This window comes from Mytilus californianus, unplaced genomic scaffold, assembly GCF_021869535.1.
Source record: "Mytilus californianus isolate M0D057914Y unplaced genomic scaffold, xbMytCali1.0.p SCAF_4, whole genome shotgun sequence".
NCBI lineage: Eukaryota > Metazoa > Mollusca > Bivalvia > Mytilida > Mytilidae > Mytilus > Mytilus californianus.
The window spans coordinates 95,994,674-96,012,698 of record NW_026262690.1 but is presented as its reverse complement, the minus strand read 5'-3'; the positions used below and the strand labels follow the sequence as shown (position 1 = coordinate 96,012,698).

At 34.4% G+C, this 18,025-nt stretch overlaps 1 protein-coding gene across 5 annotated transcripts in view; it reads left to right on the top strand.

The window, feature by feature from the left end:
• Positions 1-12,331: 12,331 nt before the first annotated feature.
• The window catches only part of LOC127698939 (galectin-4-like), a 55,510-nt gene continuing 49,816 nt past the window's right edge, over positions 12,332-18,025 (top strand). For 4 of the 5 annotated variants that reach the window (XM_052202703.1, XM_052202702.1, XM_052202701.1 and 1 more), the window contains exons 1-2: positions 12,332-12,444; positions 14,972-15,019. In XM_052202703.1, the coding sequence (XP_052058663.1) occupies positions 14,996-15,019 (24 nt within the window). In that variant the 5' untranslated portion in view covers positions 12,332-12,444; positions 14,972-14,995. Of the gene's footprint in view, positions 12,445-14,816; positions 14,884-14,971; positions 15,020-18,025 lie in introns of those variants that run through there. The other variant, XM_052202704.1, reaches the window with a different exon arrangement.

The following is an 18,025-nucleotide window of genomic DNA, read 5'->3' as shown; positions in this document are numbered from 1 at the left end:
AACTGAAAGCGGAAGTAAATTTACGGTAGGTCTTTTCACCGCCGAACACCACCGCACACCACCGAACACCGCAAAACACCGCCGAACACCCCAAAATAATCTAAAACTATGAAAAAGACAATATTTTAATATGTTATCTTTTCTATTTCACGTATTTTTAGTAAAAAGGTGAACAAATAAAAAGGAAACGAGACCAATTAATAACACCCAAAAAGTAGAAGAGTCATCAACACTGCAATACCGCCGAACACCCATATATAATTATACTTTTTTATCATTTTTTTTTTTATTTATTTATTTTAACTTATGTTGTAATTAAGTAAAAAGATTAACAAATAAAAGGAAATGAGACCGAATTTTAACATCGTACAGAATAGGAGAGTAACTGCGGGACCTAATACATTCTATTATTGAATTCGGTTCCTTACCTGGAAGAAGAAGAAGAAGAAAAACAGGGGCGTGTTTTATTGGTCTCTTCTGCACATCTCCAGAATGTCTTCTGGTGAAGAGTCCAAAAAAATGAATCTGGGCCTCTTCTGGAGATATACTACGGAAGATCAATAAAACAAAAATTTAAATTGCCGTCGAATATAGCAGATTTTTGTTATGTTGGATGACATATTAAATGAAGTTTACGATGATTTTATAGAAAATTAAGATACGTCCGGTAGACATGACTGTAAAAGTGTGCTTTGTTCGTGACATTTTTCTTTGTTCTTTCCTCTAACTCAATTTTGCTAGACAAATCAGGCGTAAACCCCCACTATTTGATTTTTAAGAATAACCTTAAACTGCACAACAATTCGTCAATGTTTGTCTCGAATGATCAAAAAGGTCATATTGTCTATCCAATTTTTTTTAAGTAAACAAACTGGATTATTTTTGTATAAAGCAAAGATATCGGAAAGTTCTCAAAATCATTTTTCTCTGGTGGTCCTTGAAGAAAATTTTCTGGTCCTAACTATTATTTCAATTGCATAATTTCGATGGTCAAAACCTTCGGACCACCACTTTTCAAAAATTTTCATTGTATATGGATCTATATGCAAGTATACAATGTATACCAGACATTTCTTAGACTGTTTTTTCTTCTTTTTTTTTAATAAATCCGTTGGTTGTGTACTGATTGATACTTCAGTCTGGGAGAACAAGATTTATTTCAGTACTATAGTTGTAATTAGCTTTGAACAAACTTTCAGTAATTGCAAATACTCTTATTTCGGTGCTTTGTGTCTATTGTCTTAATGTAAGTTTTTTTTTGTGTGTCTCGTACCGATCTTTTGAGTTAATCTAATTGCAATTGATTTGTGCAGGTTGTTCTTATATTGTACTGTTACACCACTATCACAGCTTCGGGGAGGGTTGAGCGCTCACAAACATGTTATTGTTCTGTTACACCACTGTCCCAGGTTAGGGGGCTGGTTGGGCCGGATCCCGCTAACATGTTTAACCCCGCCACATTCTGTATGTATGTGCCTGTCCCAAGTCAAGAGCCTGTAATTCAAGGCCGTAACTACCATTGAGGTAAGTGACTCTGAGGCAATTGCCTCACTAAAATTTCGACACTGAATTTTTTTGTTGGTGTATTTGTTTATGGTAATTAAATACGAAATATAGTCATTTGTTTTTTCTGTCCCAACCTTAATTTCTTCTATAACTTGAGTCACATCGTTCCTTTTAAATTGTTCTTCCCGGATATAACTCAGCATCTCACCGGGTTTCTCGATTACATTAACCTAGTAACGGTAATCATCATGGATCTCTCAGACTGGTTAAAACAGGCTCTTGCAGAAAAAGGAAAAGCGATACTGAAGGTGAGGAAGGAATAGTTCTAGTAAACTAACTGATGTTGTTTGTGATCACAACAGGTGTTAAGAGTTCGAGTAATGAATATATTTTCATTGGAACTAATCCAAAAACTATAATTAGACTGACAAATCAAGTATTGCGGCACCCGCACGGGAGCAGTCCTATCTGCGTATTCATTTCCCCGTTTTCCCCAACTTTATTCGTTCTCTTTACAGATAAACAAAATATAAATAATATGAAACCTGCATGGATTAGTTTTTATCCATGTTTCTTTTACCTTAATTTTTTTAAGAACATCCCGTAATCCAATTTTGACATTATTGAGGGACGGTGTTTTCTAATTCGGGACTACGGAATTTCGTTTCTTTTCATTCGGGATTTCGGGATCGGACCCCCTCCTCCCCCTCATTATTCGATTCTCGATCTAAAATATCAGTGACGAGTGTTTGTTGTGAACGTTCTGTTTCTGCCCTGAGACGACTGAAAACTTGGGAAAGAGCATGCATGATTGGCGAGAGACTGTGCGGTCTTGCCATGCTCCATGTTCATCGCGATAAGGATGTCAGCAGACCAAATATTCTGAAACGATTTGACGAAACCGGTCATAGAAAAATTGGCAAACTCCAATTTGAATAACAATTGCTACTGAGTCGATGTTTGTTCTGTGTTCTGGCGGCAGACTCAAATTGATATTTGGATGTTTATCTGACATACAAATCTATATAAAGTTGTTTAAAATTTGGTGTTAGTACATGTCTTAAAATATGAAAAATATATAAAAAAGTGTCAAAAAATGAAAAAGATGTCAAGCTCTCTGTATATGCCCAGAATACAGGATTTTACACCATCTATCCCAGACCCCCTGCCAACATTTTTTGCCTCGCTCCGCTCGGCTCAATTTTTTCAGTTTTGCCTCACTAAAATAATCTGCCTAGTTACGGCCTTGTAATTCATTGGTTGTCGTTTGTTGCTGTGTTACATATTTGTTTTTCGTTCATTTTTTTGTACATTAATTAGACCGTTAGTTTTCTCGTTTGAATTGTTTTACATTTGTGATTTCGGGGCCTTTTATAGCTGACTATGCGGAATGGGCTTTGCTTATTGTTGAAGGCCGTACGGTGACCTATAGCTGTTAATTGCTGTGTCATTTTGTCTCTTGTGGAGAGTTGTCTCATTGGCAATCTTTGTTTTTATATTAACCCTGCCATATTCTTTGTGTGCCTTTCCCAAGTCAGGAGCCTGTAGTTTAGTTGTTGTCGTTGGTTCATGTCTCGACTCATATTTGATATTTTGTAAATTATTTTGTTATGTATAATTAGGCCGTAAGTTTTTTCGTTTGAATTGTTTCTCACACTTTTCACGTCGGGTTTTGTCATTGTTGAAGGCCTTAATTACGGTTGCCTATAATTGCTTACATCCACTTCATATTTGAACTCCGGTGGATAGTTGCCTCATTAGCCATCATACATTTCTTCGTTTTTATTTATTTACCTGACTTTTAAACTCGTGTTTCCTGAACCGAACCGAATCCTGAACCTGCATGACATATTTGTCACTGGGCGTTACAAATTAGCAACAAACAATCAATCAATTTAAACTTGTGTTAAATAAGAAGAAAAACCATTTGATATTCATTCATTTATTGGGGTGGGGGCTGGACGATTTCATATATGAATATGGTTGGCCGGTAAGAGCTGAAAAATAGGCATAATTAGCGACAGATTAAAAAAGTTAATTATGCCCTCTTCCCTTCCCCATCCTTCATCTATAAATTTAAACTGATCACCACGGAATAGCCCAACTTAGTGTTGAAAGTAGCGTTAAACACCAATCAATCAAAATCCCTTCCTTAGAATATCAAATAGTGGTCCCTTAACTGTTATTGTCCGTGTAGTTCTTATATTTATACAGCTTATCGTCCTACATGGATGTCCTACTAAGACTGTCATACCATAAAAACGTTTATAACACAGCTCACATTCTAATATATCTGCATTCATAAATTTATTAATGTCATTTAGACTAAACGACGCCATGTTTGTTATGTGCCTCTGCCGTCTAAACTACCTATCAAAAAAGAAGAGGTGGAAGAGAGCCAGAAGATCTTCCCTATGCAAAAAAAAAACAGAAATGGACCTCTTCTGGCTCACTACCGAAGAACAAAAAAACACGCCCCAGATCACACTGAACACCGTAAAACATCGCGGAACACAAGACATATACAGTTTTTGTCATCCAAGCTCCCGTGTTCTGAAATTGTTCAGTAAATTAATATTCCGATGAAGTGTCGTTTTTGTCTAGAATAAAAAATACAAACACATATTTATAAAGAAATATAACTTTTATTTGTTTGTTTGTTAAAAACTAAGACAGTATCAGGAAGGCGAAATTGAACTACAGAATGACAAAACAGACCCTAAAATGACATATATATATATATATATTGAACAAAATAAAAAAAAAGAATTCATCTGCCCAGAATCAAAAAAATACCTTAAATAATTATATTAAAATATACATTGAATCATTATGCATTTGATTCACAGATACAATAACATAATAAATAGACTTTCACAAACGCTGTGTGTATATTCTCCGTTATATTAGTTTTTGAAATTGCGATAAAAAATCAACAAATTCAACAGTTTTCTGCTTTAACTGACACACATTATTGATTTTTTCATAGTTTTAATTCACTTTTGGGGTGTTCGGCGGTGTGCGGTGGTGTTCGGCGGTGAAAAGACCTATGTTAAACTAAGTCCCCTGCTGGCAGCCATCTTGAATGACAAATTAGCTACAAAGTAACAACACTTGGTCAGCACCTCAAAAGAAACATTTATACTATGTTTGGTTTCAATCCATTAAGCAGTTTTCTAGAAGAAGACATTTGTATGTATTTCCCAAATGGTCCTTTGTTAAACTAAGTCCCCCGTTGGCAGCTATTTTGGTTGATGGATTTGCTACAAAGTAACAACACTTGGTCAGCACCTCATAAGGAACATTCATGCCATGTTTGGTTTAATTCCATTCAATTGTTCTTCAAAAGAAGACATTTGTATGTATTGTCCATAGATCCAATGTTAAAATTAGTCCCCGCTGGCGGCCATCTTGGATGATTGATTGGCTACAAAGTTACAACACTTGATCAGCACCTCATAAGGAACATTCATGTTATGTTTTATTTCATTCTATTAAGTTCTATTCAGTGGTACTTTAAAAGAAGACAATTGTATGTATTTCCCATAGCCGGGTCCTATGTTAAACTAAGTCCCTCTCTGGCCGCCATCTTGGATGATGGATCCACTTCAAAGTAACAACACTTGGTCAGCACCTCATAAGGAACATTCATGTCATGTTTGGTTTCATTCTATTCAGTGGTTCTCTAAAAGAAGACATTTGTACGTATTGCCCTTAGGGTCCTATGTTAAACGAAGTCCTCCGCTGGCGGCCATCTTGGATGATGAATCGCCTACAAAGTTACAACACTTGACCAGCACCTCATAAGGAACATTCTTGCTATGTTTTATTTCATTCTATACAGTGGTTCTCTAAAGGAAGACATTTGTATGTATTTCACATAGGGTCCAATGTTAAATTAAGTCCCTCTCTGGTCGCCATCTTGGATGATGGATTGGCAACAAAGTAACAACACTTGGTCAGCACCTCATAAGGAACATTCATTCTATGTTTGGTTTCATTCCATTCAGTGGTTCTCTAAAAGAAGACATTTGTGTGTATTGTCCATAGGGTCCTATGTTAAACTAAGTCCCCCGCTGGCGGCCATCTTGGATGATGGATAGGCTACAAAGTAACAACACTTGGTCAGCACCTCATAAGGAACATTCATGCCATGTTTGGTTTTATTCCATTCAGTGGTTCTCTAGAAAAAGTTCAAAATGTAAAAAGTTAACGACGACGGACGACGGACGCCAAGTGATGAGAAAAGCTCACTTGGCCCTTCAGGTCAGGTGAGCTAAAAAGGATGCCAACAAATTGAAAACCAGATGGAATGTACCCTGGATTCATAGAGAGATCAAAACAATTATTAGAAGAAAAAAACAAAGAGTCTACAACAAGGCTAAACGCAGCAACAATGAAAAACATGCACTGAGGCTCCTACGAAAGACGGTTAAATCTTGAAGAAGTACATAAAAACTGTATTTCACAAATATTGGAAGTAGATTAAGACGGATAAAGAAAAGCAACCAATTGTAGGAAAAAAGTATTGGAAATATGTTAAATCAAAGAAAAGTGGAATAGCAACACTCAGTTCAAATGGAAAAATAATGAAAGATAGTAAAAGTAAGGCAGGAGCACTTATAACCATCAATTTGTTTCTGTGTTTACAGATGAAAATACACAATCCAACCAGAATTGAAAGGCAATCCATCACCTATCATAATCAAGTTAGAAATTACAGAAAAAAGGGATAAGAAATATTTTAAGTAAAACCAAATGGTAAAATTGAGAATGGAAATGGGGAATGTGTCAAAGAGACAACAACCCGACCATAGAGCAGACAACAGACGAAGGCCACCAATGGGTCTTCAATGCAGCGAGAAACTCCCGCACCCGGAGGCGTCCTTCAGCTGGCCCCTAAACAAATATGTATACTAGTTAACTTGATAACATCCATAACGAGAGTCATTAAAGAGTGTGGAACCAGTATCTTTCCATACATAACAACAATATATGAAAAAAAACCATACGAGAGACATACAGCAATCATCACAGCATTTTTAAAAAGGGAGATAAAAGAATGCCAGTTAATTACCAACCGGTTTTATTGATGTTAGTTATACCCCAGCGAAGTCATGGATAAAACATTACCATCGGCCCAATGTTAAAAAGTCTGCCAAATCTAGATCGCTATCTGGGAGATTTGATTACCTTCTTTCACATCTCCATCATCCGCTAGGGTTACATTACATTAGAACTATTCTTTTTTCACTGCCTGGTAAATTTCTTAAATGTTTGAGAGATTATGCACTTGACAAGGGATGCATATATACATTTTCGCCAATATACATGCTGGTCAGTATAATTTGTGATGTAGCTGTTTTTCCGTCTTTTTAAACCAGTAAAATCGAAACCTTTACATGATGAAAAGAGGAAATTCCTTCCTATTCAGTTTACTAATAAAGGAATTGATGCTATCAACATCAGAAACGTTCTTCATCACAAAGAGGTAACATCTGAAATTCCAATTTATTTTCAAAATCAGTCTGTTCCTATTGTAGCCTACAGTTACACCAAAACCATTGCACCTAAAGTATTTAACAAAAAAAAAATACCTATAAAAACCCTCCGACATGTGACTGATCCCACTCGCCTTATATTTACAGCCCCTCTGGCCATGTTATTACTGGGGATCTAAACAAAATTCAACATGAACATCTCCGAAAGGTGATATATCACGGTCCCAAATTCAGAGAACCCCAACACATCAATTGGAACCATAACTTCAAAATAATTATGGATTCCATTGAGAACTACGCCAGAGCCAGAGCTTGGGCTAAACGAAAAGAAGTTGAACTGGAAACATTGTCAGAATGGGTCAAAACAATCAGGTCTCTGATAAAACGTCGAATTCATAAGTTGAAAAACTGTGTGAATGATCGACCAAAGTCCGTTTTCAGAGACAAAGAAGCTGTGAAATGTCTATCATCTCTTCACGATAAATATGTTGTTGTTCCTGCGGACAAAGCTTCAAATAATATTGTTTTTGTATGTAAATCGTACTACTATGAGTGTCTGGTAAATGAATTAGGAATAAATGAGCATTCAGGTAATCCCACATACAAAAACATATCATTTGACAAGGATGAGATTTTGGTGAATCATAAGTCCTTCATGGCTTCAATGAACATTACATTGAACAGCAAATCTAAGGACTTACCTTGTCTGTATTGGATACCTAAGCTTCACAAAATTCCGTACAAACAACGGTACATTGCCGACTGATCTGCATGTTCTACAAAGGAATTGTCCATTAGATTGACGAAAATTCTGGCCGCAGTGAAAGAGGGTCTTCAGAAATACTGTGAAACTGTTTACTCGCGTAGTGGTATTAACCATATGTGGATTCTAAAAAATTCTAAAGAACTTCTTGTTAATTATAAATCTCGATCTTTCTCTGAAATTAATTCTATCAAAACTTTTGATTTTTCAACCCTGTATACCACCATTCCCCATGTGAAATTGAAAAATCGTCTAAAAGAAATAATCCACAATGCTTTTCAATATAAAAATGGCAGCATACGCAATAAATTTATTGCTTTGGGATACCATACGGCATATTTTGTTAATAGTGAACAAAAAGGTAAAACATGCTACACCGAGGAACACGTGATCAGTATGCTGGAGTTTTTCATTGACAACATATTTGTTGAATTTGGAGGTAGACCTTTTCAGCAAGTTGTCGGCATTCCTATGGGAACGAACTGTGCGCCTCTCCTTGCAAACGTTTTCTTATTTTCATATGAGTCGGAGTTCCTTCAGACACGTGTCAAAAACAAGAAAATCAAAGAAGCCCGATCATTTAATTTCACATTCAGATATATTGATGATGCGCTTTCCATTAAATATCCAAACTTTTCTGATTGGGTTCCATTAATATATCCTCCAGAACTAGAAATTAAAGAAACAACAGACACGGCTTCCTCCGCCTCATTTTTAGACTTATACCTCGAATTTGACATAAGCGGTCATAGACGATTTTAATTTTGAAATTATAAACTTTCCCCACCTTAGTAGCAATATACCAGCTTCACCTGCATATGGGATATACATTTCCCAACTTCCCAACTCATTCGGTATTCAAGAGCTTGCAGCTGTTACTCAGACTTTATAAAACGTCAACAGTGTTTGAGAAAAAAGTTGATGAGCCAAGGGCAAGGTTACGTCAAAGAACGTCTCGTCCTGTTTCTAAAAAAGTTCATTGGAAGATACCACGACCTTGTTGATAAATATTCCGTATCAACTTCAAAAATAGTACATGATGGTCTTGAAGTATATATTCTAGGTACTGACGTTGTTTATCATCTTAATTGCGTGTTAAAGTCCCCTTTTTTGTCCTAGTATATTTTTAACCCTTACTGTTTATCCATATTTGATTATATATCTATGACGTGGATCGGTACTTATACATTCCGCCATTGTGTTATTGTGCTATGGTCAATTTTGAGTTCTTGTCTTCCATTTTTGCATATGTACTTTGTCTATATAGATATAAGAAGATGTGGTATGAGTGCCAATGAGACAACTCTCCATCCAAGTCAAAATTTAAAAAAGTAAACCATTATAGGTCAAAGTACGGTATGCCAGTTTGTGTTTCTTTGTTAAAACAGTTATTTGTTTTATAGTGTTTAAGATTATATTACAATTTTGACTGCTGTACTCCGATTTTTGACGTTTTTACCTATTATGTCTGTTTGTTTTGCTCACACATTGTTGTCAATATAATGGAATTCTATGCGACTGTCATACAAGCGAGAGGTTTAGCTAGCTATAAAACCAGGTTTAATCCACCATTTATTACATAAGGAAATGCCTGTACCAAGTCTGGAATATGACAGTTGTTTTCCATTCGTTAGATGTGTTTAAGCTTTTGATTTTGCCATTTTATAAAGGACTTTCCGTTTTGAATTTCCCTTCTAGTTCGATATTTTTGTTATTTTACTTTTTACATGTAAACACATGGAAAACATTATCTTCAAACACATAATGCAACACCTAGAGAAATAGGAAATCTTAGTAGATTTACAACACAGCTTCAGGCAGAAAAGATCATGCGAATCTCATTAAGTTACAACAATTGAAGATATAGCCAAACATCTGGATAACAAAGAGCAAGTAGATATGCTATAAATTTTAGACTTTAGAAAAGCTTTCGATGTAGTACGACACCTGCGCCTTTTACAGAAACTGCTGCATTACGGAATAAAAGGCAAAATACTTGAGTGGCTAAAGGCTTGGCTCACGCAACGTCAACAGTGTGTAGCAGTTGAAGGTAAACGTCTAGAAAGGCCTTTGTGAAATCAGGATTACCTCAAGGGAACATTTTAGGTCAATTGATGTTCCTTTTGTACATCAATGATATCGGTGATGAAATCAAGACAAATATACCAGATTATGTTCAACAACAAAACAGGACAACAAGGTGATACCATAAACGAAAATTCAGAAATCTTCAAACATCAACCAACAGCTTCTTACCTCGTACCATCAAAGACTGGAACAGTTTACCAACAAAACTGTTAAATATAGCATAAATATATTTAATATGCGCATGTAAATATGTTTTTTAAAGAGCATCGTATTGAATGACTGGTCTTAAACATCTTTAAATGGAGGATAGAATACATACTATTTCTGGAAAAGCACATTGTATCTGAAATAATAATAGTATGAATATACTTTGGCGGACACTGACCGTTAGATGGCGCTGAATTATTCCAATTAGAATATACTGTTTATTTGAAATAAGTCAGTCATGGGGTACAAAATATAGTCACGGAATACAAAAACAAATTAACTGATATTAGTCTAGCCAGACCAAGAATACTTTTACATACCATGGAGGAAATAAGAAAAAAAAAGGCATGCGATACTCAGATTCCGATGGACGAAACTAAAACATAATACTGGCAATAAAACTTCCTGATAATTCATATTGGACAACACATTCACAATCCACAGTCGTATTTTCATTAGAATCCATAATTTTGATTGGCTGACAACAATCCCGAGGCACTCCAATATCATATTTTATTTCTGTATAAAAAATACAACATCTATGACTGAACGTGCTGTCTGTGACAATTTTAAAATGATGCATTGAAAAACAATCAAAAAGTTTGATATAACTTTTATTAAATTTCATGGTTGTAGCATAAAAATGTAATCATAAGAATTGAATGCTTCGTTTTCTAATTTTATAGAGTTGTAAAAGCGTTGATCGTGCGTACATTTTAGATGTGAAGCACTTCATACAAAATGTGCTTCGGTCAACGGTTTTATACCCTAATCAAATTATAAAAAGAAGCATTCAATTCTTAAACAAATTTTCGGGTGCGAGATTATCTCGCTGTGTTGAAGACCCATTGGTGGCCTTGGGCTGTTTTCTGATCTTTGGTCGGGTTGTTGTCTGTATGACATATTCCCCGTTTCCATTCTCAATTTTATTTTCTCGTCTGAAATGCTTTTCTGGATTCACCTCCCGATCAGGAACACTCAAACTCAACATTTGAAGCTTATAGTGAGGGATGTATATATCATGTAAAATACGTAGAAACGTTAGGAACTATTTGACCAAAAAGGAAACAAAAAAGAATAGCCAAGCTATTCATTGCCTTGGGGAGTTGGAACCTTAGTACCTTGATTATTTTTTGATAATTTGTTAATCTATCAACGGAGTATTTTATAAAATTACGTTCAAAATCATGTCAGTACCGGAGCACTGACTATATATACGATCTCTCAAACAATCATGTTTTAAGCATATAAAACAATTAATAAAACAGCAGGTCTAAACTTCCCCAGCAAAGGCTTTGGGACAAGTCAACTTTATATTCATTTACTGGAATGAAAATATGGATATTTATTTTTTTTTAAATCTGCTGTTGTTTAATATTGGTAACTATCTTAAATTAAGAAATATATTTCCCTCATACAAAGCTTTGATTTGGCTATACTTGAGGTCATTTTTGGTTAATCAGCTCTTCAAATTTTGTATTAGGTTTTAAATGTTTAAATAGTTTTGCCTCAGGCATCACATACGCATCTGGTGCAGTAAAATTGCTAACGTTAATGTTATTACTCTGGATTCCAAAGGACTACGAGTGAACTATAACATACGACAAGTGTTTACCCGAGAAAGAGGACAAAGTCCGAAAGACTATAGTATGTTGCCACTATTTTTTTATATCAGAAAAGCCAAATGGGTCAATTTTTTGTGCAAACCATATCTGCCACAAAAGTGAATTGAAAAGTAGTTTAAATTTGCGTCTGAAACGGTTAAAATTAACTCACTCAGATATAGGCGGTGTTCTGTTAAAGCAAGAAAATGGCTGCACTCATTGTAACTGTGTAAGTTTTACTTCGCATATTCTAAAAAGAGAAAATAAAAGTTAACAAGAGAAGCTTGTTCGACTTTAGCATCTATCAAATGTGAGCACAATTGCATTAGTAGAAGTAAGTATAAGTTCTGAATGTGTAGAAGGGAGGCGAAAGATACCAAAGGAACACTCAATCTCATAGGTCGAAATTAAACTGATAACGCCATGGAAAAAAACCCAACAAAAAAGACCAAAAGACAAACAACAGTACACAAAACAAACATTTATTGTATAACGTAATATTAACTTTAGAGGAGTGTTCAGAAACTTTTCTGAGGTCTCTATTTCTACGACCAAGCCTTGTAAATACAAAATAAATATAAAGTTACACATACTTACATCTCCTTATTTTTATATTAGAGGCTACTAAAGAAAGTCACGCATAAAAATAAATAGGAAATTATTAAGCAGTTTTACAAGTTGTTTCCGATGGTTTTCTCGGTCGTGTGATTGCAATCATAACAAGTCCGCAATTGGACTGACGTGGAAGGAAAAATACAACAGTGAACTTTAATCAGTAAGACATTTTATTTACATTGACAAGCGATATTATTTGCATGTAAAGCCAAACTATGCATGTATTGACCAATAATCCTGCAAATTCTATTTTGATTTCAACGAAAGTAATTTGAAACAAAAAAATATATATTATCTAGATAAGCGAAGGTGGGGGTTGTAATTACGTAAAAACTGGTTTAACCCCACCACATTAATCAGGCTATCTTGACCATTTGTTGTTGTTGGATTTAAATTGTGTGTATGTCTTTTTCCGGGGAGTCGGCTGTTGGTGGTTGAGTTGTATGGTCTCATAATTTTGATAATTCGTGTTATCATTTTTAAGTATTGTTAGGTATTGAATACATTGAACTCATGCAAAACTTAAGTACAGTAATTTGAATTAAACTGTTTCACCTTAACAAAATAAATTTGACTGTTTGTATGTAATTTTTGGATAGCTCTTGTTAAAACCTATCTAGCAAAAACACATCAGTGGTTCAAAGTGGATCGTAAAAAAATCAGATTTTTAGTTAAAACTTTTTATTCTAAAACCTAATTCATAAACACGTACAGTAATACAATGCAATGATTAGAAAACTTATACAAATTTATCTCCTAGCATGAGAAGTGGATTTAGTCAAGATTGTTGTATTTAAGGAGATCCTGAAATATTTAAGAACATCCAAAACTCGATTTCAGGACACCTTTAAAAGTGTATAGAGCCTTGCAAATATTTCAAAGAATCTAGAATTCGATTTCAGTCTTTTCTTAAATATTTATGGATGTCCTGAAATCATTGTGGACCTATGTAAATGTTTTAGGATATCCCGAAATCGAATTATGGAGCTCCTTAAAATTATAATAAAGGAGCTCTATAAATATTAAGGATATTCTGAAAAAGGTTAAAGGCAACCTGAACAGGTTAAAGGACATCCTGTGATAAAGCAATTTTGACCAATTATTTGAAGAGGTCATGAAATCATGCGGAAGTCGAATTATACAGGTCCTTGTATATTTCAGGAGGTCCTCAAGGATGTATTGATATCTTGAACTCGAATTATGGAGGTCCTGAAATATTTCATATTTTTGCCTCTCATTTTGTAGGAGGCATTGTTAGATACCGGATAAACCGAACACTTTCTGTGATTACTAATACATAACACTTGGATTGGCTTAGTATGTATATATTGATCAACAGTTCCAATGAACATAAAATTACTTGATGACATCAAGTTTAAAAGTGGTATTCCCAGAACTATTCCAGCTATATACAATTAAAGAGAACGATACTATGCTCGTTTCGATACAAAAAAGTACATGCCGTTTAATATGTGAATTGATAAATACACCAATAAAATGAAAATTACATGGTCTTTTTCGATAAATTGACCTATCTTTCTGCTGACACATATGTCGTAAGATATTCATTGTTATTCAAACCCCCCCCCCCCCACACTATTTTTTTTTGAATCTTTTAGTCACAGAAAGTACTAATCAAACCGGTGAAAATGGCTCGGCAATCGTAGAAACCCGGTCTGAGAGTTTGGTCTGATATGTATGAAATTGTATCTATCAACAAAAGTGCTCTTCTGACTAAAAAGTATACTATCGTATATCATATCTATGTAGTACACTTCATAGATATAGTTGATATTATGTAATACTGCATAAATAATATCTTTATGCTTATCAAAAACAAAATAAATTATCTATAAGTGTGATTGCCAATGAGACAACTATATCCACACTAGAGACAAGGATATAAGCAACTTTAAGTAACCGTACGGCCTTCAACAATAAACCAAAAACCTATATGTATAGTCAGTTATAAAACGCCCTGACATGACAAAATGTAAATCATTTTGAAACAAACAAAAAATCAACAGGTTTGCGAGCGATCAACCCTCCTTCCAACCAGGGACAGTAGTGTAACAGCACAACATAAGAAAAAAATATTAAAAATCAGTTGTAAAGGATTGACTCCTCAGATCGACTCAAATTACAAAATGACAAAAAGACGACAGATACAACATACCGATCTAAGAGTACTTGCAGTTTCTGAAAGCTGCTTATTACGACTAAAAACGCGTCTTAAAATAATGTAAACTACATTTTAAGAAGGGAGAAAAAGTTTAACATGAGCAAGTTTTGAGCCTTCAGTAAGTCTATCGTCTTGAATATGCATGAAATATTTGCCACTTGACGTTAAGCAAACAACAATCAATTAATCAATCAGTAAGTCTATACAACCACCATACACGGCATTCCTATCTATATTATCTATTCTGTAATATTGCTAATTAATGTCCATGACGTATGACAAAGAGTTATCGGTTTAAACATATATCCTTCTGGTGACCACAGGTAAAACGAGATAACACATTCTTCCTTGATAAATACAAGTATCCAACGATCGCACTCCCACTCTATAAACCTCCTATCAACGTCTAAACATCAGGTGAGTCTACACAAAGTTCGGCTTTTTCAATTTCTGAAATTTCAAATGTTTATATAGCCAATTTTGATTCTTTGCTGGTCTTTTGTAGGGTCACCACCAATAGCTTGCCAAGATGTCTTATATGATCAATCGTGTGGTATGTACTTTTCATTCTGTCTTTTATTTGTTCAAAGCATCCGACTAAGCAATGAAAAAAAATACCTGTTATTTTAAAACTGATACATTAAAATACAAATTTTATACACTATCAGTGCTTTCAATATGAACAGACAAATTGTTTGACCTGTGTCAAACATCTCTAGTCCCTTTATTTTTAAATTGTAAAACCATTAGTGGTTATTTTAATTTTCTCATGTTTCTACGATTATGTGTATGCCTTGTAGTTGAATACCATGTATGTTTATTAAGTTATATTCAAAATGATTAAAAGCTTTCATGTCATACAGACGAATTATATAGTTAGTGTTTCCATGCTTTTGCAGCTGGTAATTTTTCTTCCTTCTCACAAGAAGGAGGTTACTATATATGGAATAAATTTGATGGTGTAAATAATCTTTTATTAGATCTTTCCCTAATGTGTTCTTGTTGTTGTCTCAAAATCCGAAGTGTTCATTCGGCCTCTTTTTTTGCGGTGTTTATATATCCCAACTCGTTCCCTATACCCGTGTCTGTAGTTACGTTTTGGGTCAATTTAAACGTTATCTATGTATAATAACTGCACATGATGAATTATTGAGTCGGGGATTTTGTTAACACAAGTTTCGTAAAACCTTTACAAAATTCTTTCTTATATAAATAGAAGGATTTAGTTTGCAAGCTTGGCAATATCTGTAAAGATATAATTATAAACGAGATATCATATCCCAATTTTTCGTTGATGATGTTTATTGAGCTTGTATAGTACGATTCGATCCATGCATGTATTGGTCATTTGAATATTCCTATTCATAAAGTTATCAATTTAACATTGTACAAAGTCAGAGTCAAAAGTGTTTCACCATTTGAAACTGAATTCCGCTATCTATTTCATATTTATACACATTTTAATAAAGATTCTCCTTAGGTTATTTCTTTTCCCATTAAATGCAGAAATGTCTGCATTTTTTTCAATACTTATGAACTATATTTATGATTTTTACCTTTGAGGGAATCACTTTTTAAAGACAAATATGAATTACTGCATGCCCGAAACGATCATATGGATATATAGGGAAAAATGAAACGCAGTGCCTATATTTGTATACATATAATGATTTTTTCGGAAATGAAATGTTTTAAGAATATTTCAAAATAGCTATAAAAAACCGTACACATTTATGAGTGTAATAAGATCTTTGTCTTTATTGGTACTTAATTTGATTTTAATTCAATAATTTCATACATATCCTATCCATTTGTTAACACTTATGGTCCTTCATTCTAAAATTGAGAATGGAAACGGATACTGACAGATACTTATATTTTGGCATTGGACTAGGTCAATGCTTTTCTCAAACTTTGCTGCTTATAATGTATTTACGCTAAATTCTTTTGAGCTGTACTGGTTGATATTTATTTAAGTCTGGCACACGTGTTCTATTTATAAGTTAAAAACTGGGCAAGAACTAGCTTTTAGTAACTGTAGGTACTATTAGGTCAGTGTGTCTATCGTAATTTGTTTTTTGTTTGTTTTGTTTTTGTGATTAGCCAAAATATTAGGCGCAAGTGTCAATTAATATTTACAGTTTGCTCTAATGTTGTACTGTTACCACCTTGTTCAAGGTTAGGATATTGTTGAGCGCTTACAAACATGTTTATGTCAAGCCGAGGCATCATGGCTTACTATACGGTATGGGTTTTGCTAATTGTTGAAGGCCGTACAGTACGCTATAGTTGTCAACATCTTCGACTTTAGGTCTCTGGTGGATAATTCAACCATTGGTAATCATACCACATCTCCTTCTTTTTATATCAACCCTCAACATATTCGTTATGTACTTTCTCTCACAGTGGTTGTGGAAATGCAGTGTTCCGATTATTTAATTTGTCATCACTATGAAAAATAAGGAGACGTGGTTTGGTCAATTGCCAGTCAGACCACTCGCCATAAAAGACAATATTGAAAAAAGGGAGACGTGGTATGATTGCCAATGAGACAACTAGCCACCAGAGACCAATTGACGTTGATTTGTGTAACTATAGGTTAACCCATGAGCAAGACCTATACCGTAAAGTCAGCTTAAAAAAGCCCCGACATGACAAAATAACATATAATTAGTTTGTTTTTGATGTATTATTTAAGTTTCTCTATTTTGTCACAAATATAGGCAATTATTATGGAATATTTAACCCGGTATGTCAAGGTTGTGTTTACTTGTACTGTTTATAGCGTTAATGTGTGAAATCGATTTAGACAAACCTTGGCCTATTCGTATATGGAACCTGAGCCTATTTCATTATGCAATAAGATGATGTGGTATGATTGCCAACGAGACAACTCTCCATCGGAGACCAACTGAAGTAGAAGTTAACAACTATAGATCACTGTACAGCTTTCAACAATGAACAAAACCCATACCGCATAGTAAGCTATGACAGTTCCCGAAATGACAAATGTAATACAATTTAAACGAATAAACTAACGGCTTGATTTGTTTACAAAACAATAAACGAAAATGAATATGATATACAGCAACAAACAACTATCACTGAACTACAGTCTCCTGACTTTGGACAGACACATACAGAATTAGTAGCATTTCATATCAGAATATAGATTTGATGTAAAATGTGGGAAACGTAAATGTTTCCCCGTTCTGCAAGCCTTAGGTTACGACTTAATCCAGAGTAATTGTTCACAAAATTTATTACAATTTAATAGATAACTTTCAAGTAAGAACCAATTGAACTTTCAAGTACAGTTCCCATTACATTTACTATGATACAATGCTTATGTTATTATGCCAAAGTTAGAACCAATTGTTCAATGACCTCGGGTCAACCGTCGCAACTCATTCATAAAAAACAACTTCAAATTGGTCTACTACAGCAAAACTTCAAAATTGATATCGTTTAGTACGAACGAGGGAACACCTTTTGATCCTCACATGCATATGTTTTGTCTAGCAAAAGACTATATACCATCTGCAAGTTAAACATGTCA